The sequence below is a fragment of the Petaurus breviceps genome, unplaced genomic scaffold (genome assembly GCF_028583685.1).
Source record: "Petaurus breviceps papuanus isolate PSGF00001 unplaced genomic scaffold, PetGlider_PUasm1.0 188, whole genome shotgun sequence".
NCBI classification, from domain to species: domain Eukaryota; kingdom Metazoa; phylum Chordata; class Mammalia; order Diprotodontia; family Petauridae; genus Petaurus; species Petaurus breviceps.
The window spans coordinates 26,654,379-26,665,046 of record NW_027185804.1 but is presented as its reverse complement, the minus strand read 5'-3'; the positions used below and the strand labels follow the sequence as shown (position 1 = coordinate 26,665,046).

At 37.2% G+C, this 10,668-nt stretch overlaps 1 protein-coding gene across 1 annotated transcript in view; it reads right to left on the bottom strand.

The window, feature by feature from the left end:
* Window positions 1–319: 319 nt before the first annotated feature.
* The window catches only part of IFTAP (intraflagellar transport associated protein), a 382,637-nt gene continuing 372,288 nt past the window's right edge, over window positions 320–10,668 (bottom strand). Inside the window, exon 8 of the mRNA XM_069091448.1 lies at window positions 320–794. Coding sequence (XP_068947549.1) covers window positions 747–794 — 48 coding nt within the window. The 3' untranslated portion in view covers window positions 320–746. The remainder of the gene's footprint in view (window positions 795–10,668) is intronic.

Genomic DNA, 10,668 nt, shown 5'->3' with positions numbered 1-10,668 from the left:
GGAGTGCAGCAGAAGCATAAGAAGAAAATTTTGAAAAACCATTCATGTTTCATCTGTTGTATAACAGAGTGTAAGTCATAGTGATTACATTATTTTCCAAATAAACACACAAAATGCAAGTTATAATCAGTCAGTGGTAAAGTCTTCAAACAGGTCTTGATAAGCAAATCTTGTCAGGCAAGCATGACACACATTATTGGGAAGTTCAACACATATTGGCAGGAATATGTGTGTGTAATAACTTGTTTACAATATCATACTATATAGTTAAATGATGCAATATTGCATCATCAAAATTTCAATGCAGGAAAAAAACAAATTTAAATAAAATTTTAATAAGATTTTAATAAAATTTTACGTTTAAATTATTAAATTTAAGATGTAATTTTAAAATTATATATATTTTGAAATGACATCAATTTTAAAAGGAAACATTAAAGGGTTAAAGAAAGCAGATTTCCAGGGGAATGCTGAGTATCTTTTTTTGAAAAGGATTTGGTGGGGGCAGAGCCAGGATATTAGAGTAAGAGCAGAGACTTGTTTGACCTCTCCCCCAAACCATTCCAAATACCTGAAAAAAAATTACTCTAAACAAATTATAGAGTTATGAAAGGCACAAAATGACAGAGCAAAACAAATCTCCAGCCCAAGACAACCTGGAAGGATGACAGGAAGGGACTGGGTCCACACTGGGAACAAAGCAAAGTCCAGCACAGGCCTCACCAGCACAGACAGGGTTGGAGACCTCAGGGAATTGAACCACTGCAGCTGTGGTGGTTTCCAGGCTTCTCAACCTACAAACACCAAAGACAGCATAGAAGGTAAGTAGGAAAACTATGTGGGACCTAGGTACCCCAACCCCAGGGCAGCAGAGGGGGCCATGTGGCAGCAGTATCAGTTGCTTCTGGAGCTCTGGGTTCATAGTGGGATATCAAGCAGCCAATACAAAACCCCTGAAGGCAGGGACAGCACACCCACCCCCACTGGAAGTAGAGCTCTACCCTGACAAAAAGCTAGAAGAAAGTCAAATACTTGGCTGGGAAAATGAGCAAACAGCATTTTTAAAAAGTCAGACTATATAATCTTACTTTGGTGACAAAGCAGATCAAGAAATATAACCAGAAGACAATAAAATAAAAGCTCCTGCATCAAAAGTCTCCAAGAAAAATATGAATTGGTTGCAGATCATAAAAGAGTTCAAAAAAATTTTTGAAAGTCATGTAAGAGAAGTAGAGGAGAAATTGGGAAGAGAAATGAGAGTGATGCTGGAAAATCATGAAAAATGAATTAACAACTTGCTAAAGGAGAACCCCCCCCAAAAAAATTGAAGACAATAACACCTTAAAAAATAGATTACCCCAAATGGCAAAAGTCCAAAAAAAAAAAAATGAGGAGAAGAATGCCTTAAAAAGCAGAATTGGCCAAATGGAAAAGGAAGTTCAGAAGTTCACTGAGGAAAATATTCCCTTCAAAATTAGAATGGAGCAAATGGAAGGTAATGACTTCATGAGAAATCAAGAAATTATAAAACAGAACCAAAAGAATGAAAAAAAATAAAAGACAATGTGAAATATCTCATTGGAAAAACCACTGACCTGGAAAATAGATGAGGAGAGAGAATTTAAAAATATTGAACTACCTGAAAATCATGATCAAAAAAAAGCCTAGAAATCATCTTTCAAGAAATTATCGAGGAAAACTGACCTGATATTCTAGAACCAGAGGGTAAAATAGAAATTGTAAGAATCCACCAATCATCTTTTGAAAGAGATCACAAAAGGAAAACTCCTAGAATATTGTATCCAAATTCCAGACTTCCCAGGTCAAGCAGAAAATATTGCAAGCAGACAGAAAGAAATAATTAGAGTATTGTGGAAATACAATCAGGATAGCACAAAATCTAGCAGCTTCTACATTAAGGAATTGAAGGATTTGAAATATGGTGTTCTGGAGGTCAGAGGAGCTAAGATTAAAACCAAAAATCACCTACCCAGCAAAATTGAGTATTTTAGAGTAGTAGAATCTGATAAGAATAATCTAATAAAATTATACTGACAATTACCTAATCTTTCTTTGGTAAGAAATGTTGGGACTTTATGAAATCTTAGGTCCACCTGTTCTGAGTACTGTTTAGCAATCAGCAATGGGGACCCTGAATGCCAGTTCAAGGGTGAGGAATGGACATTTGATGAAATAGAGGACATTCAAGCATTTTGGCTGAAAAGACTAGAACTTAATAGAAAATGTGATTTTCAAATACAAAAATCAAGAGAAGCATGAAAAGGTAAACAGGAAAGAGAAATCATAAGGGACTTATTAAAATTGAACTGTTTACATTCCTATATGGAAAGATGATATAAAGATGATATTTATAATTCATGAGACCTGAAATAGACATACAGCATAGATGGATAGATAGATAGATAGATAGATAGATAGATAGATAGATAGATAGATAGATAGATAGATAGATAGATAGATAGATAGAAGGCAGAGGGTGAGTTGAATATGAAGGGATGATATCTAAAAAATCAAATTAAGGGGTGAGAAAGGAATATATTGGGAGAAGGAGAAAGGGAAACATAGAATAGGGGTAAATTATCTCACATAAAAGAGGCAAGTAAAAGATTTCACAATGAAGAGGGAAAGGGGGAAGGTAAGAGGGAATGATTGAACCTTACTTTCATAGGATTTGGCTCAAGAAGAGAATAACATACATACTCAGTTGGGTATCTTACCCTACAGGAAAGTAAGGGGGAAGGGATGAGGTGGGGGATGGAGGATAAGAGAAGGGAGGGCAGACTGGGAGAGGGAGTAATCAGAAGCAAACACTTCTTTAAAGGGACAGGGTCAAAGGAGAAAATAGAATAAGTGGAGGGTGGGATACAATGGAAGGAAATATAGTTAGTCTTTCATATCATGACTATTATGGAAGTGTTTTGCATAATTACACATGTATAACCTAAATTGTATTGCTTGCTTTCTCAATGAGGGTGGGTGGGGAGGGAAGAAGGGACAGAATTTGTAACTCAGAGCTTTAAAAACAAATGTTGAAAATTGTTTTTACATGCAACTGGGAAATAAGATTTATAAGGTAATAGGATATAGAAATCTATCTTGCCCTAGAAGAAAATAAGAGTGAAGGGGATAGGAGGAGGATATGTTAGAAGGGAGGGCCAACCAGGGGAAGGGGTAATCGGAATGCATGTCATCTTTAGGTGGGGGGGGAGAGGTGGGGGAGAATATTTAGAACTCAAAATCTTGTGGAAATGAATGTTGAAAACTAAAAATTAATTAATTATTTTTTTTTAAAGAAAGAAAAAGGGTTGGTAGGCTAAATAAGTTTGGGAACCTCTGTTGGGTACAGTGGGAAGAGAGAGGTAGGAGAAAGTCTTCTTGAGACTCACTGAAATCTCACTGTATAGGCTCATTCTGCCCACATGTAAGATCAGGCCTGGTGCCCATGACAAAGTCAAAGCAGCATGGTACAAGGGAAAGAATGAGAAAATCTGACTCTAATGACTTGAGTTCCAGTCCTATTTCTACTATTTATTACTTGTGCAAATTGAGCTAATCATTTAAATTGTCTAAGTTTCAGTTCTGTCTTCCCTGAAATAAATCAGGTGGACTAAATGCTCTCTAAGCTCCCTTTTAAGCATTTGAATCTTTTCAAGGGAGATTAGACTTCAAGGGAGATTAGATTTCACTGGTATGGGGAACTCCCAGTGAGGAATCTTCCTCCACTAATGCAGATGTGGCAACTTGTCTGCAACTTATATTCTTAGAGTTTCTTTTTTTTTTTTTTGGAGGGGGGAAGGTAAGGCAATTTGGGTTAAGTGATTTGCCCAGGGTCACACAGCTAGTAAGGGTCAAGTATCTGAGGCCAGATTTAAACTCACCTCCAGACTCTAGGGCCGGTTCTCAATTCACTGTGCCACCTAGCTGCCCTGAGAGTTATTTTTGACCCCAATAAATGAAGCTTTTTCTGACTTAAAGCATTTACAGAAAAATCCCCACCATGGTTTAATACCAAGTACTAGTATAATTCTTCATCAGGTCATGACAGTATCTCTGAGTTCTCAAAGGCTCTGCCATTGGAAGAAAAGCCTGATCAGCTGCAACCAAACTGGGAAAGCTTCACATAAAGTGCTGGAAATGTATCATATGTGTATCTGTTGCCCGAGGCCCAGTAGCTAAATTCAGAAAGACACAAGGTTGATCAACATCACCAACAAGATCAAAGGGTTGACAATTATACTTTTATACCACTTGGAATCGTGAAATCATCTACTAAGGCATAAAGGTGTCAAAATTGACACCTTTGAAGAAAAAAAACTTATAGACAAAATCTTAATTCCTTGAAGGACTGAAGAATAACCAAGGGAGAGCCAATGTTGGCCCAAGCCTAAGAGTTCTTCCTCATAATTGTCAAGGACAGTAGACAGAAATCTAATACTAGCACTGACTTAGAATCAAAGAACCTCGCTTCCCGTCTCTATATCTGAAGGCAGGGGATATGGGTTATAATCTCAGTTCTGCTGCTACCCACATAACCTTAGGCAAGTCACAAATTTCCGAGGGCTCATTTTCCTCCTATGTAAAGTGATGGGGCTAGACTAGATGACCTCTTTTCAACTCTCTTGCATGACTCTCAGATCCCACAATGAAATCTGCACCACAACTGATGTGACTCACCAACCTGACTAATCGCACTCCTCACTTCACCCCAATAGAAGCCCCCTGATTGTAGGTAAAATCGGCACACCCTTCCTCCATGCTGAATACCTTTTCTAATTTCATATCTCCAGGAAATAAGAGCTGATTGTCCTTCCCAAGGTTTACCACCCTGCTTCATTTGTCTAAAACCCTGAACTCTGCTGGGTTTGTTCCCAACTAATATTTATTTTAAATCTTTGCAAATGAGTTTTCATTGCCTTCCATAATTCACTCAGCCAGCTAATTGTCTTTAGTCCAAATGTACAGAAATCTTCCCCTCTACCCCACTCTACAGGTTCATTGTTTAACTGAACCACAGATACTTGCATCCTGGTAATTCAATTAGTGATATGCCAAAGTCATATGAATTATACATCAGTTTCTGCGGGTTCAAGTTGAAGACCAATTATCTCCCTTTTCAAAAACCCACAATCACAGAATCTCAGAGTTTCAGAGCTGGATGGAATTCCTCAATTCAACTAACACCTCAATCAGAAACCCTCTGACCTGAAATTGGTCATCGAACCTTGCCTAGAAAATATCCAGTGAAGAGGAACTGTCCATCGCAATGTAATTCAATGCTCATTTATTAAATTAATATGTTCTGCTGGGCACTGCAAAAATGAAACTACTCCTGTCCTCTAGGAGCTTGCACTCTATTGGGTGGAAATAACATGTACATCAATAAGTATATGCAAAACAGACACAAAATATAAAGTCATTTCAGGGGCAAGAAGTGACATAGCACCTATGATTCAAGAAGGATTTATTAAGCACTTACTATGTGCTATGTACTGTATTGGACATTGACAATATAAAGATGAAAAGGAAATATTTATGCCCTTAAGAAGTTTATAGGGAAAGAGGAAAATCATCAAAGTCCTCTACTAAGAGGTGTCATGAGTTAAGCCTTGAAGGGAGCTCGAAATTTCAGGAGGAGAAGGTGAGGAAGGAGAGAGAATTCTTAACATGGAGGACCACCCCCAAAGGCACACAGACAGGAAATGAAATATTGTGCAGGAGATACAGTGAGTATGCCTATTTGGCTCAGAATAGGGATTGTTTTAGCCTTTCCTCAGTATTCCCATGCTTAGTACAGTGCCTTGAATACAATAAATGCTTCATCAATATTTGTTGGTTGATTGACTGAATGAATGAATATATCTAGCATAAGGTAGTACAACCACTCAACATGTGGTTCTCAGTTTTTTCACATAAAATTGTCCTGACTGATATGTTGTTTTTTTTTAACTCTGGGAGAGGGGAATGTGGAAACATGACAGTTTGGATAAGTGCTATGGGGGTATATGAATCTTCCTATTTTCCTTGTAAGCACTAAACAGTTGGATCTCCTATCTGTGGAGCCCTGATTAGTGTTGCACGGGTTACAAGTGGGAAATGAGTCTCTTGCCAGCTTCAGATGGTTGGAAAACCACAGCACTACACTACACAAAGACCAGTGACCTTATGAAACAGCAATTATCATCTATCATTATCAGGGGAGGGGAGCTTGAGAAAACTGCCTTGAAGACCTAGAACTGACATCACTCAGGGTGTTTTCCTCTGTCAAAAGGCGAGATCCCCGTGGACAGGACTACTAATGGAGCCTTCAAAGTATGTCCCAGCCACTCATCTATTTTTTATGAATCATATATTAGATTCTCAGTATAACAGCCATATTCTCAGGCTGATCAGCCAGACCATTAATAATACATGCAAGTTAAGTTTCTGATTAACATACTATTACAGGAGCGTAGAGTTTGTTTCTTTCTGCAAATATAGCAAACTTTTTGTCATTGGGTAATCTCTTCTTCAGACCCCTGCCTGAATTGGCATTCAGGGGCCCCATTGCTGATTGCTAAACAGTACTCATAAAAGGTGGTCCTAAAGCCTCATGAAGTCCCAATGTTTCTTACCAAAGAAAGATTAGGTCATTGTCACTACAATTTTATTAGATTATTCTTATCAGATGCTACCACCCTAAAAGTGCATTGCCCCATAGTGGATATACGATGACTCTTCTCAATCTTAACAATCATCTTATATGATGAATCTTAACAATTTTGGTCTTTTACTCAAGACTAGGACCAGACAAGATCAGCACATACCTAGGAAACAACACTTAGGGACTCAGCAAGGGTTGGTTTTCAATACATCTGTTAAATTCTTTTTAATGATAAAAAAAAATTCAATCATCTGCATTATCATAAATTTTGGGACAAAGGAACTTGCAGATGTCATAAGGCCATCTCAAAGGCTCCAATGAGTAGTAATACACAGAGGGGACTACTTTTATACAAACAGTGTTTTCCACTTTTTCCTTGGGCATAGAAATAAATAACTTATCCAAGTTCTCCAATTTCTCTTGTCTTTTTTGTGTTTTTTGATATTTTTAAAAATATCTTTATTTCCCAATTCTATTCCCCCAAATATATAATCTTCCCTAAAAACAAAGCATAAATAAATAAAATGATTCATCATATCATTTATGCCTGACAATATGTACCTCATTCCCAACATATAACCTAGCACCTTTCTACCAAGAAAGAACACTTTACCAACGGTCATTTGGAATCAGGTTTTGTCACTGTATTGGTCTGAGTTCTTATATGTTTATTTCAGGATTGTTTTCTTTTCTTTTCTAATTCAAGTTTTTTTTTCCTTTTTTCAGTATTTATGTTCTCTTCCACCACACTTCCAAATGGAAAAAAAAAAGTTTTATAATGAATATGGTTAACAAAGTAAAATATATTGCCTCACTGGCCCAAGTCCAAAAATGTATGTCTCCTTCTAACTTTTGAGTCTATGACATGTCAGGAGGTGGGATATAGGCTCCTTTGTTGGTTTTCTGGAATTATGGTCAGTCATTACACTGATCACACCACTTAATTCTTTGAAAGTTGTCTTCATAATATTGTTATTGTATGTATTGTTCTGGGTCTACTTAGTTTACTCTGTATCAATTTATAAAATTCTTCCCAGACTTCTCTGAAATCAACACTTACAGCACAATAATATTCTATAACTTATTTAGTCATTCCTTAATTGATGTGCACCGCAGACTTCAAGTTCAAATTCTGCCTCAGATACCAGTTGATGATTCTGGTCAAGTCACTTAACTTCTAAGCCTTATTTCCCTCATTTGCAAAATGCAGATAAAAATTGCACTTACCTGATAGGATTATTATGGGTGTCAAATGAGATAATATAGTTCAAGTGTTTTACAAACCTTAAAGCAATATTGAATGTTAACTTTTTCTTTGATGCTATGAAGAGGATCTATGAATGTTTTTGCATAAATGAGTCCTTATCCTGTTTCCTGGATCTATTTGAGGTGTAGATCTAGTCCAGGTATTGCCACTGGACTCTGATGACTCTAGAGGACAGAGTAAGGCTAATGATTTTGCACAGCTCTGCCTCACTTAAATCCAATTCACACACCCTTAAGCTTGGAATATAAAGCCCATTATAATCCAGTTCAAGTCAACCATTCCAGAAGTATTTTATGTTCCTCTATATTTTAGCCAAACTGGCTTGACTTGCTATTTACTGAACCCAACTGGTCTTCTATCTCCTTCCTCCATGCCTTTGCAAAGACTATCTCCCATACATGTCTCTCCACCTCTTAAAAACTCTGCTCTTTTCAAGGACTTGTGCAGGTGAATCTTTCTTGATCCCACTAGCTGTTCATGCTTTCTCCTTCCTCAAAATTGTCCACTATTATCTGTATGTGTTGTATTCCCAGTGGAAAACAAGCTCCTTGAAGGTAGTGACTTTTTTTCATTTTCTTTGTATCTTCAGAACCTAGGACAGTGTTTGTTAAAGGGAAATAAAGTGTATTTCTGACTGCTGTTGAGTGTTTCACTCATGTCCAGTTCTCCATGACTCCATTTGGGGTTTCCTTGGCAAAGATACTGGAGCGGTTTGCCATTTTCTTCTCCAGCTCATTTTACAGATGAGTAACTGAGGCAAACAGGGTTAAGTGACTTGTCCAGGGTCACACAACTAGTAGGGTCTGAGGCCACATTTGACCTCAGGTCCTTTTTACTCCAGGGCCAACACTCTATCCACTGCACCCCCTAGCTGCCATATGAAATGCTAAATTGTACCGAGATCTTCCTTCAAAAGAATTGGTCCCTGGATCAGACCTCTGTGAATGGAAAGTTTGCCTGCAAAATGTCTGAGTATTTCATATTTGAGGCCCACAGTCTCTTAGTGACTTCAGTTACTGTCTTGTTACATTAACTATTAAGAATTCTCAGTACCTTGACTTTCTGTAGCTGAAGCTATATCCAAACCTGACATTTTATCTTATACTTCAAAAGCCTTCTTATCAGTCTAGGTCCTATCTCTTAAGTTTAAGATCTTTTTTCTCCCTTGTATCACTCCCCACTATCTTGGTCAGTCTGATAACTAGAAATAGTTCCATATGTTGTTAGAAATAAATTCTCTGGATAGATTTTATGAACTCAAAACTGTCAAACCCAAGGTCATGTTTTCATGAAGGTATAGAGAGACTCATAGAATGTCAACAATCACCTGGTGTGATTCATAACACCCCCATGTGAAACTTTTCTTGCTTTTTCTAATCTTTGAAAGAATATCTTTCTCTTAGAGCCATCAACTTAAAACTAGGGGGAAAAACTTTCACTCAAAACCAACTTGTTAATCTCTATTTTCAAGCCATTGCCCCAGGGATATAACAATCAATGAACTTCTCAGGCATCTTCTATTATGTTCTTCCAGAGGTATAATGTACTTACCTTACAGATAATAAAGACATTCCCATGGTGTGAAACTAAAAATAAGTAATGATTATCCGTGGCTTCTAGGTTTGCAAATAAATCAATGTCAATCAAAACCATGCATTTGTTAAGTATCTACTACATATTGGACATTTTCATCACAATAATCATTAGAGACAAGAAATAAGAGTATTATCAACCCTGCTTTACAGATGAAAAACCTAGTTACTATAAAGTTTAATAAAATTGTCTGTGATTGATGATTTTCATAAATTTAGATCTGGAAAGGACCTTTAAGAGTATCAAAGTCAATCATATCACTTTTCAAATGAGGGCACTGAAGCTGAGGGAAATTAAGTACTTACCCAGGTTCTTATAGCTAGGAAATGTCTGCATTGAGATTTGTCCCCATTTCTCTATCCTGCAAATCTTATTGTCTATCCAGCATAATGACTGGTGCTTATATGATGCTTTGATATTTACAAAGCACTTTGTATGTATTAACTCATGTGAGATTTTAGATAACCCTATGAGATAAGTATTATCACCATCATTATCATCCCTATTTTACTAAACATAGGAGCATGAATACAGAGCTGGAAGGGACCAGAGAGGCAATTTAGACCAATAAAACCACAGATTCAGTTCCTATACCTAAGATGAACATAATCATACTTGGGCCAACCATCTGTACAGCTGAGAGGTGAGTGTTGGGTTTATTCCAGTTTGGAAAAACAAGTGACCCATGGATTTTAAGATTTCATGGTTCTATGTCCCCAGCAAAGTGATACCAGCTATAGTTAACAGACCAAGTGGTACAATTGATTTGAGGATGATTGTCTTGGATAGCAAATAGATCAACCAATAAATCAATCAATAAACTTTTATTAAGTGTCAGGCACTGTGCTAAGCACTGGGGATACAAAAAGAGGCAAAAGACAGTCCCTGTCTTCAAGGAGCTTACAATCTAATGGAAAATTAGTAAATGAGGATGATCAGCCATCAATATTAAACCTCACTATTTACATAGCACCATTCAGTTCAAGAACATAGAATCTTAGTGCTCAAAATAACCTTAGAGAGAATCCAGTTGGCAAGGGAGTAAAGTTTCTTCACCATGAGTCCCCTGAATTTATGAGATCAGAGGTATATATCTCTACACACACACACACACACACACACACACACACACACACACACACACACA